We start from the raw sequence: 20,188 nt of genomic DNA on the forward strand, positions 1-20,188 counted from the left end.
TAGACTATGATTGTAATAAAAATAAATCATTAAAATCAAGAATTCTCGGGAATTATATCACTTTCCCAGGAAAGATGAGACTTCTTGAAAAAATGCACCTTATTTACTCTCTCTTATTGCTAGACAAATTATACTTAAACTTAAAACATTAACATCTTTATCTTTTTGCACCAGTAGATAAAGACTCTATGGACATAGCTGGTAGGCCCTCACTCGGTCTCTTCTGGCTCCAGGCTGTAGGCATCTGAAGTTGGTGGGAAGGAAAACTTGTTTCCAAGGTGAGTCTCATGGCAGCTGATACGTAACCTCAGTTCCTCCTTCCATGGAACACTATGTGAGCTGCTAAGTGACACCATGAGGTAGCTGCTGGATCCTTTCAGAGTCCAATGCAAGAGTGAACTGGATCAAAATGCTTTATACTTCAAGTTTCCCTCATTTGTGCCCTGCTCTACTCACTGGAAAGAAGTCTCCAAACCTGGCCCATAAAAAATGGGGAAGAGCAGGGCCCCACCTTTTAACATTGCTGAAGACATCTCACTGATGAGTGGTCTCCTTGGGTCCCAGTTTCTGCAATGTTACATTGTTAAGACGCTCAGTTTCTTGACACCACTCTAAAGACTTAAACTCTGTAGACATATGCACTAATGTGACACTAAGCCCAGGGAAACCTGTGGCTTTTAGCTCTGGGGATTATACCTCCTTAAAACTATGTAACTAAGTCCTAAAACTTTTCTCACTAAATCAAAATTAATCTATTTTACAAAATTGTAGGAAGGCAGCAGACAAAGCAATATTTAATTCTGGGAATGAGCTGTAGAGTTTTTTAAATCATGATGTTAGCAGCTGATGTAAATACTTAAAAGTATAACTGGAAAGAGGAGTGTGTGCCTCGCTCTTAATGGACAGGTAGGTTTTTAATTTCATTGTCATAAGTTAATAGGTAAAATTAATCCATATATAGTCCAGAAGGTTAACATGGCAGTTTTCATACATATTTCCCAAAAGTAAAATGTTTTGTAAAAATAACTATAATGAATACGATGTTATAAGATTCTTGTATTTTGTTTCACTTATAGATATAAATTTTGATTATCACACTTTTTAAAAATTATGGGAATATGTATGTTTTATAATCATGTTTAACATAAACAAATTAAATGTGAAATTATATATATATATATATATATATATATATATATATATATATATATGTCAGGAAACTTCACTACTAAATTTTACATGATTGTTTAATTTTATAGTGTTACTTGGAAATATATATACTTTAGGTTCCCAGCAAACATATGCCAGTTGAAAACCACCCGTAGCTCCAGGTCCATGGGACCCAGCACCCTCTTCTGAACTCCAGTCTTCTGCACAAAAGCGATGCATATATAGACACCCATACATACACATACATGTTCAATGAGTGAATGAATCCATATAAATCTTTCAATTCAGAAGTGCACACATTCTGTGAAGTTTCTCAGAGTTAAACATTTGCAGTATGTTTCAAGGGCTTGGTTGGCTCTCTAAGATTCTAAAAGTGAGGAACAGAAATTCAAGTGTCTCTTTTGAACAGTCGCATTTTTAACTGCAGGGGCACATCAAAGGCAGTTTTGACTCACAGAGTTTCATTAAGACAACCTTAAAAATAATGTTTCCTGATGTGCCCTACATTAAGAAAATGTTAGAAAAGTATTTGCTGCTGTACCCCATTGATTCCAGAACTTAGAAGGCAGAGGCAGGTGCATTCCCTGTGAGTCTGAGGCCAACTTAGTTTACATAGTAAGCTCCAGACCAGCAAGGGCTAGATAGCAAGACCTTAACTTAAAGGAAAAGACTGACAGACAGACAAGATAGAAGGAAAGAAAAATGCAGAATGGCCCCCATCTACACAAATATTAAAATATTCAACATAAGTGTATAATGAATGTAGATTTCATGACTTCCTAGGTGAGCAATATTTATAATTTAGTACTAACATAAATTTAGGCAATTGTCCGATGAATTTTTTCTAGTGATATTTTACTTTTGTATTTTAAACCCATTAATAACACCTAAGACACAAATGTTTTTTTCTTAAGTTCGCATGTGGTTCAGACTACAATGGTCTGTATCAGACCAGCCATCTTATAGTAAACTGATCTGTGCAGAAAAACAACTTTTAAAAGAAATAAAATTGGCAGCCAGGGCTTGTGGGTGGGATCAAGATCCAGACAAGGGCAGATTCTGCTGGTTCATGGGGCAACACACTGAGGTGTAACAGTAATTGTAGTCAAGCGCCATCCCTCAATCTCGAGGATAAACAAAATCTCAGTTCAGAATTACCAAAGTAAAGAAGCTAAAGAGTCCTGACCACAGAGAAGAAGGAATCCACTTGAAGTCAGTGCCTAGGAAATTAGCATGTGCACCAGATCCCATGCAGGTGCAGAGCAAGTGGGAAATCTAAGAGGTCTGCTGAGAAGGCAAAAACCCCAAAAGAGCTTTGGATAATCAGTAGGAAGCTAAAAGACAGAGTCACAGTTTTCCTAAGGAAAAGGAGACCCTGGCAAACATTTAGACTGTTTTGTTTGATTGTTTTAGAGACAGGGTTTCTCTCTGTATAACTGGCTTTCCTGGAACTGGCTCCGTAGACCAGGCTGGCCTTGAACTCATAGAGATCTAGCTGCCTCCCAAATGATGAAATTAAAGATGTCTGCCACCACCACCACCCAGCTAAACATTTAGACTTTTAATGAGAGTCCAGAAGAATTGCATTCACATGGTATAAGTGAAAAAGGATACAGACCACTCTCTGATGGCATCTTCAAACCCTATTCTTATCTACAATACGGAGATCTGTATTAACTGCCAAGCCCTCTCTAAATCTCCAAATCCCTCGTGTTTTCATTACTACACTCCCAAAGGCATTACAAATTTTCTCAGGCATGTGAGAAAACTAAGCCAAATCACCAACAGCTAAGCAAAACCAAAACAAAACAACAGAAACAAAAGCAAAAACAAAACAAAATAAAACAATAAAACAAACAGACAAACAAACCGGGAGAGCTTAAGTACACACAGATTCCATCTAAACAGCAAGCAACCAGTGGGGCAATCAATAAGCTGTAAACCATAGTCGGCTGGTAAATCCCACAATCAGGTGATGCTAAACCACCATTCTGAAAAGGTCACAGCAAGTAAAATCCAAAGGACAAGGTTGGAGAGAGGGTTTAGTTCTTGCAAAGGGATCTGTGTTCCTAGCACCCAACATGCTTGCCCATAGGAATTCAGGGGGTGCGCATATATACATGCCAGCTAAACACTCATATACACGGAATCAAATAAATCCAATAATAATAATAAACAAAAAAGATCCGGAAGTCTGAGTTTACTAGTGGGGCTCAGTAATCAAGGGTTCCTTTTCTGTTTCTTTTTTGTTATTTATTTATTTATTTATTGGATATTTTATTTATTTATATTTCAAATGTTATCCCCTTTCCCGGTTTCCCCTCCAAAACCCCCTATCCCATTTCCCTTTCCCCCTGCTTCTATGAGTGTGCTCCCACACCCACCCACCCACTCCTGCCTCCCCTGGCATTCCCCTACACTGGGGCATTGAGCCTTCACAGGACCAAGGGCCTCTCCTCCCATTGATGCCCAATAAAGCCATCCTCTGTTACATATTGGGTTGGAGCCTTGGGTCCCTCCATGTGTACTCTTTGGTTGGTGGTTTAGTCCGTGGAAGCTCTGGGGGATCTGATTGGTTGACATTGTTGTTCTTCCTATGGGATTGCAAACCCCTTCAGCTCCTTCAGTCCTTTCCCAAACTCTTTCATCGGTGTCTCCATGCTCAGTCCAACAGTTGGCTGCGAGTATTCGCCTCTGTATTTGTCAGGCTCTGGCAGAGCCTCTCAAGAAACAGCTCTTGTCAGCACCTTTTCTGATTCTTAAGGCTTATGCATGCCGTGGAGGTATAGCACAGTGATGCAGAATTGGGAACCCGGCTACCATGAGCGCTATGGTTACCGAGCAGCTGGCTAACTTGGACTTTTGGACTCTAGCTCTCTCTGCCTGTTTGTAAAAACAGAAGCGTCATGTTTGCTTTCACTATCAAGAGTGCTAGCGTTTCTGAAAGCTGAGATATGACTCCTGTGATGCGGATGTCTTCCATTATGGATTTTTCAGTAGTGAATATCGGATTGATATTTAGCCAAATGGCAATGCTTTTGCCGTTCACATTTATTTGCTTGTGTAAGATATTCCCCCGCACTCCAAACCCAAGAGGCAAAAATCAAAACGATTACTAGTAGGAAATAAGTAAGGCTTAAAGGAAGTTCCTTCTGCCTTAGGAAAGGAGGTAAGGAAGGTGCATTCTCTGCTTTTTAACATCAAAGGGCCAGTCATTATTTAGCAGCAAACATTTATGCACAGTTAGGAGACTTTCCTCATTCTTAAAGGAATCCTGCCTTGAGACTCTCATCTCAGAAATGTCCTTGAGCTGGGGGATGCTGATGAGTGAGAGACCAGTGGAGGGAGGGACAGTGAGGACGGAGTAACTCCTTCTCCCTAAGCTGTTCTCAACTGCCACTGCTGCGTTATAATAAAACGCCAGCGGCCTTCTAAGCAGCCTTATTACCAGCAATTTTAAAATTTCCACACAACAGGGAACCTCTTATCGCTTATACTCAGGATGGCCCATACTATTATGTCATCACATCACTGTGCAGAAGTTGTACTATGTTATTATATTTTATTATAGAACATCAGAAGTAAAACATGGCAGAGGTGAAGGTTTTATATTATTCACAATATGTACATGTATCCAGCACTTAATGGATCAGCACTGATTTTAGATATACAAAAAGCATTAAGATACAAACATACACACAGGCACATACTTGCAGGCCCCCATTACTTTACATTTGCTTATTTAGCTAATAAAAACGAAATTTTCTCATGCTAACAGTGTTTGTTATCTCAACCCGGAAACTGGGTTTCTTTTCACGTTTGCTATTAACTTCAGTGTTTTCCATAAGGGATATAAGTATTCTGAAAATAATTTAAAAGTGAATCTTCAATATATGCATGTATAGAATAATAAGTTTGCTTGCCTACATATATTTTCATAACATTTTATCACATAAATTATATCTTATAATTTTCTTTCTTACCTATTTTAAAATGGATTTCCTTTTTTTAGTGTTTGAGATAAAGGTCTACTGTGTAGCACTGGACTTCCTGCTACTCGCTATGTACACTAAGTGGTCTCTGAGTTCCTGACACAATTTTTGCTTTAGCCTCCTATCTACTAGGATTAAAGATGTCTGCTATCATGCATAGCTATATTATAGTCTCTTTACTTTGAATTTTTAGAAAAAAAATGTCATCTCCAGGTTTGATTTATGGTAAAAGTTCAAGAGTTTCTAGATTATTTGGAGTGACTACATAAAAGATTGCAGTAACTGATATGGAAGGTATATGTCAAGTGATGGATCTGAGAATCAGTCCTGTGATACAAATGCCTCAAATGTATCATACATTCGTCATCCCAGGGAGGCTCCATTGCACACTTATTACACTCGTCTTCTCATTGAGAAGACTGGCAGGCAAAGTAAAGCAATGCCCCTGTAAATGTCGAGAAACTCAGCAAGGTTATTTTTGTTGCTGTTGTTGTTGGTCTTGGGTAATAGTGTCTAGTTGTGTAGCCCTTGCTGGTCTGGAACTCACACTGAAGATGGGGCTAATATTCGGCCTCTATTTACCATTTACAGGTATTTTTCTACCACACCCAGCTTGAAAGTTAACCCTTGATAAAAAGCCTCAGTGTCTACAAAGGTCTATAGCTTATCAAATCTACAGTGTTTTAAGTGGGGAATGCCTAGAACCAAGATATGTTATGTCTTCTTTGTCCATGTTCTTTCTTTCCCTGGTGGAATGCCACCTGCTTCTTTCTCTTTGTCCTGTCTGTCTGTCTGTTTGGCTGTCTGTCTGTCTATCTATCATCATCACGAAATCACCTAACTTTGTAAGGCTGCTAAAATCTATTTTAAAAAAGTAGTAGTAGTGATGGTATATGCCTTTAACTACAGCCCTCAGGTATCAGAGGCAGGGAGATCTCCAAGTTCAAGGCCAGCCTCATCTACAGAGTGAGTTCCAAAGACAGCCAGAACTACACAGAGAAATCCTGTCTTGAAAACACCAAATGTAAATAAATAAATGACATGTAGTTGTTACCTGGGCCTGTGAAAACTCAGTACTTTTATGACACTATTTTAAAATGACAATTACTGCTTACCATTTCGAGGAAATGCCATAGATACACCATCAGAAAAAAATATCACATACATCAATAAGTAACTAAGAGTCTGGCTTTATTTTAAGACTATGGCAGAAAATAAAATGAGCAAATATAAATAATCACAAAACAAGAGGCATTATCCTTCAGAGATGCAAGACTATATAGAACTAAATGTTGTACAATAGTCAGTAATAGTCCCTCGAAATCTAGTATAATGGCTGTGTATCTCAGTGTAATCTCCACATGAATTGTTTCTCTAGCTTATATTTGGTAAAACAGGACATTCTAGTAACCTAACAGCAATAACCCACTGAAGCAACATGGTCTTTAAAACCTCTTCTGTGGTCAGATAACTCAGATGCATAGATCCAAGCAGCTCAGGGTTAAAATCCACTAATATTCATAACACAGTGCATCAATATTAGCAAGGAAAAAGGTTCCGTAATATTTAGTTACCTATACAGATAATCGTACAAGATCCTTGTAAAACTCATTATTTCTAACTTAGTTAGTTTTATTTCAGTGTTAGTTGAACTCAGAGTCTCAAGTACACTTGGCAAGTACTTTACCTTTGACCTGTATTCCAATTGTCAGTTTTCAGCAAGAATATATTGAAAATTAAGTTCAAGAATGATGTTTAGAATTTGTCTAATAAAACACCAAAATTAAATTACTGGTGATTTTGATATAGAGTCGCCACGAAGAGCCTCATACAACAGTTATTCTCATATATATATTCAAACTTTTGTTTTCAGAAATTGCAAGAGAGCACTACTGTTTTTAACACATAATTTTGGAGGAAGGCCATTTTGCAAATGCGGAGCTAAGATAGTTCTACCACTGAACTATAGATATCTGCAACCCAAAAGCAATTAAGTAATTGCTAGGCAAAGGATGAATTTTGGCAGGCCTTGACCGTATACTCCATTGCCTTATAAACTGAATTCTAAACATTTTGTTAGTAGCAATATAAGCCAAGGCTGTGAATTTTGGTATGTAGCTCTGTCACAGATCCACCACAAAAGCAGAGCTACAGAAATATTTCACACAAGAACCATGGGTCCATTGTGAATATGGCTTTCAGAGAGTTATTTTAAAAGCAGTTATTTTCCATCTAGAATCTCAGACACGCTTGTGAAGATCACAAAGATTTCTTGCTTTACCACTTCTGAGTTCAGTTTCATTTCAGATTCAGAGAAATCTTTTTTTTTTTTCTCCAAACCCTCATAGTTTTCCACCAAGGGAAAGTATCTGTACACATATGATGAGCATAAAAAAAAATGATCTCCACACTTAATTTAATTATTCTTATGTTGAATCAATATGTTGCCAATTCAAACCTCTTAGTATCACCATTTGTGAGCCATTGTGTTGCTCTATGGCCAAGGTGGTAAACATAATCTCCAAACACACCAGTAATAGTCCTATCTCAAATGATCCCAGCTGATGTTTCAAGCAAAATGTTGTCTTACTATACACTGAGGTTGGCTAACAGTTATTCTCAGTTTGAAAGGGCAAATGCCAAATCACCGGTGCAAAAGTCTAAGCTGATGGATGGTTTCTGGCAAAATATTGGTTTGGGACAATGCAATGTAAGTCCAGGGAAGAGGACTGTTCGGCACTATATGGGATTCTAAATGCATAGAAAGCATCATGTCAGGAGGCAGTATGCACAAGCATCCACTGGAGTGTGGTCATCTCCATGTCACACACACACACACACACACACACACACACACACACACACAAAGAAACTAAAACAAACAAATGACATAATCAGAAAACAAAACAAAAACTAAGAAGAAATGTTTGTAATATCAAGTAAAAGTAAAAGCAAGTTGACCTGGGATTTAAGGCAACCCGAGATTCTAAGCCTGTATTCCATCCCAGGGTACATTTTTTTTTTAATGTATTATTTAAATTAGAGCTATTAAAAAGCTGATGGCAACCTTTGTCCGTCTGCCTGTGCAGTCCATCTATGAATCACAAAATTACAACATGGAAAGTCTCAAGGTTCTCCAAGTGGAACCTCCCTTAAGTAATGAAAGTAGCATTCTATCAGGGTTAGTGGTTAGGAAGGAAGTAGAGGAGAAATGACTGGTAACAGTATGGGCCACTTTATCTTGCAGTAAAGGACCAGGAGATTAGCATAAAAAGAGTATCCCAGGCAGACCAATCAGTCGTCAAATGGTTGAAGTCAATATAAAAACTCACTGGTTTTTGAATGTTAGAAAGTGAACCCCCAAACTGTGGTAGCTATCAAGGGTTCTGCATACCACAAAGCCGTGTTATATAAACCCAGCATAGGCAGCACTGTTTTAACAATGTCTCATCTTTCTCTTCCCCTCCCCATTCTCACCTCCTGTCCTCCCTTCCCCCCTTCCTTCTTTAGTCTCCCTCACTCTCTGTCTCTCTACATATATTCCTCTCTTTCCTTCTCAGTTTCTTCACATCTTTTTCTTCCTCCCCTTCCTCTTTTTCTTTCACACACATTCTCAAACATAAACATGCACTACCATAGAATGCATTTCGTTCAAGGAAAAGATAGTCAATTGCATGCCACTGAACAGTGATGTCATTAAATCTGATGAAACAAAATATCCTTCCAGGAAGAGACTAATTCTGAGTCAAATTCAGTGGAAGAATTCACACTGAGAGTCGGAACAGAGATGAAATAGAGAGGAAATTCTTTACAAAGGCTGAGCTCACTAGGAGAGAGATGATTCTAGTGTAATGACAGTGCTGACAAATACTTAAGTATCTCTTAGCTAGACAGACATGTTTGCAGGGTGAGGCACCAGGGAGTGACTCTGTGACACAATGATGCTCATTCACATCAGACAGTAACAGAGCCAGGAGAATGATACATTGTAATAAGTGTGAGCTGGTGAGATCTGTCAGAGGTTCAGAAGGGGATACTGGACTTTAAAAGTGCACCAAAAGGCTTTTGCTTCATATCCTTTACAAAATAAGTGAAGATGCTGAGCTATCACTAATTTCATACAACTAGCTGATTCCCAGGAAAAGTACCCATCATCTGCTCACCTTCCCCTTGGCATTCATGGGGCCCACTGATGGGCAATATTCTTCTGTATTACTAACAACCAACAAGATTAAACAAATGCTCCCGGGAACAGTGACTATTCAGGGTGGAGCTGGGACCTGAACGTCAGGGACGTGCTGCCACAGAAATGACTCCACCCTAATTCAAACTATGTACTTCTGCTCATGACTCTTCCTGATTCCATAGTCTGAGAAGTAAGATTTCCATCTCACAAGTAAGCTGTACTGTAAGAGCATAAGGATACAGAAGAAAATGGAGATACAAACAGAATTCTGAACACACTTAAATCCAATACTATCAGACACAATGCTCCCTGAATATGTACCAAAGAATAACTAAGAAATAACTTTTTAAAGTAATCGTAGGAGTGTCTCACAAGAGGAGTCCACAGTAATTAGCATATGTATATATAATCTTGGGAACACCTCTTGAGATGTTAATAATTGCCTGGGAAAAGTCATGCTAGACATTATCAGAACATATGAAGTCAGTCCAAATGCCAACAGCTCAGAACAACATTGAAAGGCACTTGGGAAGTTGAAATACATTACTTTAGGAAATATATATGATGGTAGCTACAGTTGGCTTTTCCAAACTGAAATTTCAGAAGAGAACAAAATAACCAAATGCATAAAATAAAGTGGAGGGGTCATAAAATAACTTCTAAGAAGTAACTGGCAAAAATGATATGCATAAAAATTTTAATGCCTAGATAAGTAAATGCTATAAAATAATATTCTTGTTAGAAAAGCAATTTGATTCATAGGTTGTATAACAAGCTAGGATGAGAACTGAGACTCTTTCTGGGATTAATAATTCACAGGTAGATGGTGTATGCTCTGGGTATATGAGGCCCTGGCTTAATCCCAAGCACAAAATAACTGTAAATGTAAAAATATATATATATATATATATATATATGGTATGTGTAAATATATCAGACACACACACATACACAAGACAGACAAAACACAGTGTAAGTGTCATCCCTTTGTCCAAGAATAGGAAGGTGAGTTTGATGTCCAATAAAGACTTCAGCTGTTTGGACACTGCAGCAGGCAGGATTTGCACTGTTCTCCTGAATGTAAGAGTTTTGCACAATAAAGCACTTACTTTCCTAACTGCCTTAGCTTAGTTGCTAGCAGAGTACTAAACACGGATTTAACTTATTTTGGGGCCACATTCTGGCTCTATTGTCCTAGCCTTATTTATTTAGTATTGTATTTCCATAAAATTTTACAAGGTTGGTTACCAGGAGACTCTCCTAAGAAGCTCTGAAGCAAGAAATTTGTTTCTGCTTACAAAAATCTATCTTATTCAAGAATATTACGATAAACGGTCATCCCAATGCAGTGTTATAAAAATATACTGAGTTACTAATAAAAAAATTAGTCCTCTGAAAACAATCCAAAACATAAAGTTAATTGCTGATTAGCCAGGTTCTGTGGATATAAAGAATAAGAAAAGGACCTGATTTTCTGTTGTACAGATGGCAGGTATGAAGGCCACAAATCTTATTTAAAAATCCAGGTGCCAGCTTCTATAGTGTTTACTTTCTCATTGTACAGTTGGCCTTTTGAGATAGTATCACACTTGAGAGCCCAGGCTGAACACAATCTAACAATACCCCTGCCTCGGTATCTGGAATTTGGGAGTTACATGTGTGTGATGCTATAACTGACTGATATTTGCTCTTATCCTGAAACTTTTAGCAGGACCTTGGCCAGTTATAGGGTTAAACATGAATTTAAAAAAAGAAAGAAAAAAAAAGAAAAAATGAGATAGTACAAAATTTCCCTGGATTCATTTTTGAAGGGACATTTCAAATCCTTGATATACAGTATCCTTTATGAATGTAGCCAACAAGACCTTGATAGTCACTGCACCCAAAGAAAGATAAGAATATTTGATCTCCCAAATCATCAAACATTGTCTTCTGTGCCTTATATTCAACTGCAGTATATGCAGTTTATAAGATCAAATAATTCATCTTAATTCAGCATGTATATAATATGATAAAATGGTTTTTAATGTTATGTCATGTTGAGTGTATGGAGAAGAAGCAGAATATAACCTTGTTTTATAGTATAGACTTCTAGTTCTTCTGGAAGTCCTAATTCAAGTGCAATTTCCAGATAGAGACATTATTTCAGAGGCTCACTAAACATACATTTGGAAGAGTAATATATTAAAAGATCATAAACTAATTTTCTATGATGGGGGACTAGCTAAAAAAATATTCTACTACTGCCTTATATTTATGGTTCCTCATAGCTTGGGGTAGGCCAATTGAGGTGTATATACACTTCTCTGATACAGTCACCAGTTTTCTTTTAACAATGTGACTTAAGGCATATTATGTCCCCTGGTAGAAATTAGCAAAAATTGGTAAATGGCACTTGTTATTCTGCTTTTTAGATTCTCACTTGATTTATAAAATGTATCTATCATTTGTTCCCAGCACAAAAGAAAGGGTTGTTTTTAAAATAGACCGGTTCAGAAAATTTGACTGGCAGTTTAATTCACTCACTAAAAATATGGCCCACTCCTGTGCCCTCATTTGATAGCTGACGTTTTATTTAGTAATGTTAGTAAATAAAACAGATAAGCACTTTTGTCAACATAAAGTTGCTAATAGAGTCAGCACTCCTAAAAGTGAGGTTATCTGAATTCAAAGGGGAGGAGGTTTGCCTTACTTTCACAAAGTCTACATCCAGCGTAAGAAAATGGTGTCTCTCTTGTGTGACTTTTTATGTCTTTAGCTATCTGTCTTGCAAATTATAGTGTCACTAAGTACTCTGAGGTCCTTATATTTTTACACGTCATCAATCTGTGTCTTTCAAGTGCTTTGGTGTCATGTTGACATGGAGAATAAATGAGGACACATTTGTGTGTTTCTGCCCTAAATTTCTCTATTATACAGGATGGACCTAATAAATAAAAATCATATTTTTGTCCAATTTTTTTTAAAAAATTGAGGTAGTGTTTCACTAACTCTTTCTGGCCCAGAATTCACTATATAGACAAAGATGGCCCCAAAGATGGCCTCAAGATCTTGCTGACTCTGTCTTTTGAGTACAGAGATTACAGACATGTGCCACCATTCCCAGACTGGCCAGATATTTTAAACTTGAGAAATGCTGTCATAGTCTTGAAAACATCTTCCATAGTGATCATCTTATTTAAAACAAACAAAAAACAACAACAAAAAAGATAAAAGACACAAGAATCTCTGAATAATTTTCATTGACTAAAAGAATTTTTCTGCAGTTTTATCTGAACTCTAAGATAATTTTTTTTTTAAAGATTTATAAGGCAATATAAGTACTTGATAAAGAATACAAGGCCTCAAAATGCTAAGTTCTTCAGAACTTCGCTAGAAAAACTAGTCATAATGTTGATTTTATATTATTGATATATAATTCAGAAATAAAGGTAAGCAGAACTCTAGTTTACATAATAGCATGAACCATTCTGAGAGCAAGGATTTGTTTTTAGTTCTATAACAAACAAAGATATATATCAAAAATCATCTTATTCTAGTCCACGAACCTTCATCTCCAAGAGTAAAATGTTTCTTGGGACCATTATGAGAGTAGGAAATTTCTTATACTACATCCTTCAATGGAGGCCTATTCTTGCTGTCTCAGATACTCATAAGATATGGTAGGGGCTAAAGAGACAGCTGAATAGTTAGGAACACTTGTTGCTCGTCCAGAGAAGCCAAGTTTAGTTCCTAGTCTCCATGCGGAGAAGCACAGCAGCCTAAACTCTAACTCCAGATCTGACACTTTCTTTGGTCTCCAGGAACACTTGCATATATGTGTACATGTGTGTGCATTCACAAACACACACATACACAGACACACAAATCTTAAAAGAGTTCAAAAGTCTGAACTTCCTAGATAGATAGATAGATAGATAGATAGATGTATTTATGTATGTATTTCAGAGATGTATTCTCTGAAAATAACAGGCATGATCCACACCCTAAAATTTTTAACTTAGGAACTGTGTCCATTATATACCACACTGCGCTTGCCCACATTTCATATTTTTCATTTCAATAATGATATACTATTACCTTTCTTGCTTCTTTGATCATCTTCCGAATAGTTTCCTTTATTGTAAGTAGATGTGCCCTTGGTGGATGAAAGAGGAGGTCTATATGGGTACTCCCTGAGAGTCCGGGCATCACATATGGCCAGCCTAAATCAAGATTTGGAGCCTCCACATCAGACTGCATGGGCCAGTAAGTCCCTGAAGACGAGCCGTCATCACAGGAACTATCAGAGCCATGTTCTGTATTTTGTGCAACCTTCTGGACATTTTTCAAAATATAATTGATTTCTTCCTCAGCCAGAAAGTCTGAAACTCGCTCCTCGATGAGAAACTCTTGGTAGGCTTCTAAGCCATGTTCAATTAGAGTATCAACTGCCATGCGATAGCACTCCTTGTAGTGCGGCTCGACATAGTTATCTGACCTGCACTCATCATTTAGTGATGAAAGCATTGACGAGGTCTCCATGCTTGCTGGTGTTGGACGTTGGACAAGAGGCACTTTTAAATGTTCATCTGTGCAGAAGCAAGAGGTACCTGAGTGTGGGATAAGAAAATAAATGTCAGTTAGAACTCTGTACGCAGATATCTATGATATATGCCATGTATCACTTTGACAGCATTTGTATTAACCACCGTTTAAGTGGCCACAAAGGCAAGCTGACACGTCATATCCAAAATGCCATTAATACGGCCACAATTCAATATCCGTCACTGTCAGTTAAATATATCTCCCTTACAAGCTCAAGGCATTCAAACTTGGAGGGCCTCCGTGTGTGACATAATGAACTTGTCTTCGTCTCTGGTGAAATAGGACATCTACTCAACTTAAACCTGAGAACAGAGTGTGCTTGATGAGGCACAAATTCCTACATGCCACTTCGGATTTGACATTAAAATAATACTGCAGTAGGATTAGGGCCTGGCTACTTATAGATACAAATACTTAATGTGCTGGATGAAATATAAAAAGCCCAAAATGCGTCTTCTGAGAATTTACTGTTCAGTGGAAGTGGATAGAAAGATAATCATTACCCTAAACAAAGCCATAAACCATATATTACAAAGGGCCAAATGAGTAAGTATTCACGATCACTAATTAATCATGTCATATTCACTGGTTTAAGAATAAAACCAAGTAGAAATCCATACATAATAAATGAGCTTCAGGCAGCCCTGAGTAGGAGCCTGCTTCCACTGAAGCTAGGACTATGAGAAAGACTCTCATCTTGCAGCAGAAGACACTTTCATTCCAGACAAGGCTAAAAACTCAGGCAAAAGAACACACCAGAAATGAAGAGGGTACTCAGGATTCAGGGAGGAAAACTCTGGCATGTGGGAAAACAGGTTTCTTGTGGGAGGAAGAGACTGAGCTGAGCAGATAAGATTGAGCCTGGTGTGGAGATCAGGAGACTTCTGCAATTCAGCCAAGGGCATGTTAAAATTAGTCCTGCTGTAGCTGGAGGCTCCATGTCTGAATCCTGGTTCCCCGGTTCCCTGCTTCACTGAAAGAGACACAGGGCTTCATCTCAGCCAGAGTGGCGGCTTCTGGGCTAGTTGAAGTCCTGACACCCATCCTGGAGCTCACAACACAGCTGCATCCTGGGTTACAAGAACTACAAAGCTGATTTGACCAGAGCAGCTTTGTCAGCAGTTCTGACCTACTTTAACATTCTGCACTTAACTGATCTTTTTCAGTCTTCCTCCCACTCCAATTCAAATTCAATCTGTGAGGGGCAAGCCTGGAAACCATTACCATTCCTTACAACCCTTGTGCAAGATTAATTCTGCCAAACACACAGAGAAATTGTGAGGGGACAGACAATAGAGTCTGCTGATGAGCAGAGATCAGAAGATCAATCATCTACTGAGGCTTTCACTGTGAGGGAGAGAGAGAGAGAGAGAGAGAGAGAGAGAGAGAGAGAGAGAGAGAGAGAGAGGGAGGCGGGGGAGAGGAAAAGCGAGAGGGAGATAAAAAAATAAAGGCAGACAGAGACAAAGAGACAGAGAAAGACAGAGACAGAGAGACAGAGAGATGCTTCACTTTGTCATTCATTTTACTACAGCTGATCCTGTCCCCAAACCTGGGTTCAGAATTGTTTGGAGAAACTGTCTTGAAAGTGTATAGGTTAATCACATCACGTATTAAACAATAACAAAGCATATTACCATGCTTATGTAGGTCTATATTTCTAGAGCTCAAGAGGAGATGGCAGGAAAATCATGAATCTAAAGTTAAATGAGGCAGCACAGTGAGACCTTGTCTCAAAAGAGCAACTGTTGGAGACACAGCTCAGAAATAAGTGCAAGGCCCCGGTAGAACCGTCAGCCTTCAGCTTCAGGGCAGAGGCGAGGAATAAAAACAAGACATTCTTTTTTTCTGCTTCCTGGAGACCCTTTGGCTTAAGTAATGGCTTAACTCAAGGCTAGCACACAGGAGCTACCCCTAGGTTTCTGATACAGCATCTTAGCCCCATAGAAGAGAATCTCCTGCCTCAGATGCTATTAAGATGGATCACTGTGCAGATATTCCTTTTATTTGGGTATAACTAGAAACTATCTCAGTCCAGCTATCAGAATGAGGGCTACACATGAAGATATAAAGTGTGTTTCTTTTATAACTTAAATAAAACTGGCTTGACCTACTGCCGTGGTCCAGGAACAAGTGGGAAATGTTAACACATTTCTCAATTATGGTAGGTATCTGCTTTTATTTTCCTGATCATAGTTCACTATTTAACAGAGACTTGCACCACAGAACAATATACAGAAGAGGTTTTTTTTTTGTTTTGTTTTGTTTTGTTGTTGGGTTTTTGTTGTTGTTGTTGTTGTTGTTGTTTGTTTTTCGAGACAGGGTTTCTCTGTGTAGTCCTGGCTGTCCTGGAACTCACTCTGTAGACCAGGCTGGCCTCAAACTCAGAAATCCACCTGCCTCTGCCTCCCAAGTGCTGGGATTAAAGGCGTGCACCACCACCGCCCGGCCAGAAGAGTTTTTAAATGTAGCCACTTGCAAGAAGGGATACTACTGGCATCTAGTGGGAAGAGAGATCAAGGCTCCCTCTCTGCATCCTATAATCGGCACCAAGGGAAGGAACTGCAGGGTACATAATACAATGCTGTGAAGTTGGAAAGTTCTCTTCATAGATGCTTCATGGTTTGGATATGGTTTCCCTTCAAGCTTCAAGTGATCAAAACGTTGGCCCCCAATATGACTAATGAAAGGTGGGAAGACCTTTAAGAGATGGGCCTGTCCCCAGTGATTAGGTCACAGGAACACTATCAAGAGTAGACTTCGTCACACCAGGTCTGTGGTGGTGCATGTCTTTTATCCTAGCACTCTGGAGGTAGAGGAGGTGGAATTTCTTGAGTGTGAGGTCAGCCTGGTCTACAGAGTGAATTCCAGGAGAGGCCCTGTCTCAAAAACAAACACAAACAAAGCAAACAAAACAATGAGCAGGTTGTCTCTAGAGAATGTGTTGATGATAAGGGAGGTAGGGAGGGAGATAAAGTTAGATCCCAGGCAATTGAATTCTTTACCATAAGAATGGGTAAGGCTGGTCAACCCACTTCTTAAAGCTCCTTCCACAGTCTCTCCTTTCACACTGGTTCCCTCAGAGCTGACAAGGCTTGAGGCCCTAATTGGCAACCAAGCTCTCGGTCCTTCAGAAATGTGAGGGAAACACATGTCTTTGTGAATTACTCTAGTTCAGATATTCCGTGAGAGCAATGAAAAGATGAACAAGACACCTTACTAACTCCTAATATTTTTTCAATATTCAATATTGTTCTTTTTGGCAAATAACAGTAACCAAAGAAATAGTTTGTTTTTACATGCCGAATTAAATGAATGTCTAAGCTATGGTTTCCTAAGGCTTGCTGAGTTTCAGTCTTCACTGGATAACCCCTCTATGCAGAAAAAAGTGCCTGGTGGTGGAATGAGAAGTCCTATCGATCACTTAATTGTAAAAAGTAGTAGGTAACTACCTCCTCATTTAAAAAAAAAAAAAAAATCTAGAGAGTCTGATTTACTTAACTCTTAAAATTTAACTTTTAGATCTGTATAATACATGATGATAGGTGAGTATTACCCATTTGGAAGCTAAACTGCATAAAGTTCTTTTAAAACATCATTTATTTCTGGTTTTTATTATGTGCATGAAAATTTTGCAATCGTGCAAAATTAATTTCTGAGCTGTGTGTACACTGAGAGGCCATAGAGGTTACAAGGACGGACGGCGATCACTAGGACAACACGACGTTACATAAAAGGCTACTTATATAGGAACAAAACTGCCCTATAAACTCATCTGGAAAGTGAAATACGAGAAACAAAATCAATTAGCTGTAGCTCTAAACATAAACCTAAAGAGTACTTTATTAATAACAATTAAAGTGACTATAAAGCATGTATGCTTTTAACATGGAAATGATGAATTAAGAACAAGTGTAAGTCTCAGTGTGACATAAAATCTGAACTGACTTTTTGGACTCACTGCTAGAGAAGTGATCCATTCTAGGAAAACATAGCCTTAAAGCCCATGCATCCCTGAAATGGAAGGCCATGAACACATGTGCTTTTGAATCTCGAATACACTCTTGTAAGTAGATTTGAAACTAATGACGAACTTTATCTCTATTCTGGCAAGGCGATTCTAAAATGTAAAAGTATATAATGGACTAAAATGTTGGATAAAATCATACACATTCATAGTAGTGACTAAATTCTAAATATAAGCCAATCAATCCCAAGATAATTTAGCTTTATTTAGAATCATTTATATTAAAGTTTACTTATCGTCAATATATAAAGCTATTAACACATATAAATCTATAAATATTTATGCTTCTAGCAACTTAATATCAATGGTAGTTTGAGTATTTTTGAATACTTTATAAGACTGGACATATTTTAAGAATAATACTGAATAATATTTTCATATTATAATTAGAGAAAGTTTATATTAATAGACAAAACACAGTTCCTGGTATTATATAACTCTATGCAAAATTTTTGTTTGATGAAAACTCATATGGGACAATCTTCCTGTCAGGTCAAAACCAGCAATATTATCTTACTCAATAAAGTATATTGTAAAACATAAAATTAAAAATAATCCTAGAACCCTTCCACCTTTAAATTTTTATTTTTAAAGATTGTGTTTCTCTTAAATTTGATTCCTAGAAATTTAGAATGATAAAACTGTCAAGGTGCTACAATTGAATTACAAACTTATTGTAATAAGTTGTCAAGTATAAGTTAATATCTACTCCTGATATCCAATGTTATTATGATTTTAAAGTGGCTTCATCATTACACTTAGGATGAAGTGGCTGGTCAGCACAGGGACACACTGCAAGCAGAACTCACTCTGCCACAGGTGCTGGGTGCAGACATCCCAGTGAGTAGAATTCCAAATCTCTTTGAGTTCATGGGAAGGTCTAACCAGAACATCTCAAATTCACTTTATTAACCTCAAAGCAAATTCCGGCTGCTCAATAGCTAGTTAATTTTCTAATTTCTTTAACTTTTTGAATTAGAAGATAAGGGTAGTAATGACTTTCACATCAATTTAATTTCAGACTGTATTTATATTTGCTGTTATTCCATATATTTGCTATGTCTGATTTAACATAGTAATTTCAGATAATTGGGGGTGAGCAGGGAACTTTCCAGTAAATATTGATATCATTAAAATATAAACATTATTTAGAAGCACATACTGAGGAATTTCCACAAAATATTTCATAAGAATAGCAAGAAGCCAGTTGTGTGGAGAGCTCACGTCAGATGAACAATTACACATGATTTGTCTATAAGAGGTTTAGAATGAAAATAAAGGAAACCAACCTTTAACCAGTTCCCAAACTATCCCTGCATTTCAACTGGTCAACCTTAGCATTCCCCCAGCTACACTGAGTGGAATGTGACCGTTCTGATAACATCGTATGACATGCTATGCTAATGTGCCCCCTCCTTGGTCTCTCCTTAGTAAGTGAAGCACACACCTGGATGAATAAATACAAACATAGTGATGTAACATTTGCAACTGAAAAGAAAAAAGTGCTAACCTGGCTAAAAGAATAAACATTCACAGTAGTGAGTTGGGGTAGGGACTAAACGAGAAACTATAGATGGAACAGTGGGTAACATGGCTTAGATCTGACTTCTGCTGAGACCTGAGTTTGGTGTTGTAAGGGCTCAGAGACTCAAAGTGCTCACCAGGAAAATGGGTAAACTTAACAGTTTCATCCTCAAAGAGTTTTCATAAAGATTAAATGAGATACAACTCCCCACCTTCTTACTTGCCATGAAATACTGCTCTAAGTTGTCAGGCAATAATGTAAGAAATACATTTCATTAATAAGAAAGCAAAGTGTCAGGGATGGGGAGATAGTTCAGTTGGAGTTCAGTCTTGAAACTGATGCTAAAAATTGTTGGGCAAGATAGCATGTGTTTATGGTCTCAGCATCTGGGAGACAAAGACTAGCAGGTCACTGGAACTCCCTGGAAGCCATTTTAGCTCCTGTGGAGAGTTTCAGATGAGAGATCTTGTCTAATGATGATGATGATGATGGACCTTCTATGAAAATACACACATGTACCCATCCAAACACGTATGGATGTTTTCATTTTGTAAGTGAATATTTTTAAATAGAGAATAAATCTGTAATAGGCACCTTCCCCTTTGTTCCCTTTCTTTTTCTAGTTCCCTATACCTGCCAGGTGCCACTGATTCAGTGACTAAGTGACTCATGTTGGCTGAAAACTCAGGTCTGTTGCTGAG

At 37.9% G+C, this 20,188-nt stretch overlaps 1 protein-coding gene across 1 annotated transcript in view; it reads right to left on the reverse strand.

Moving 5' to 3' along the window:
• Fam83b (family with sequence similarity 83 member B) overlaps positions 1-20,188 on the reverse strand; it is an 80,110-nt gene that overhangs the window by 47,253 nt on the left and 12,669 nt on the right. The window contains exon 2 of the mRNA XM_034508857.2: positions 13,429-13,940. Coding sequence (XP_034364748.1) covers positions 13,429-13,872 — 444 coding nt within the window. The 5' untranslated portion in view covers positions 13,873-13,940. The remainder of the gene's footprint in view (positions 1-13,428; positions 13,941-20,188) is intronic.

This window comes from Arvicanthis niloticus, chromosome 7, assembly GCF_011762505.2.
Source record: "Arvicanthis niloticus isolate mArvNil1 chromosome 7, mArvNil1.pat.X, whole genome shotgun sequence".
Taxonomy (NCBI): Eukaryota; Metazoa; Chordata; class Mammalia; order Rodentia; family Muridae; genus Arvicanthis; species Arvicanthis niloticus.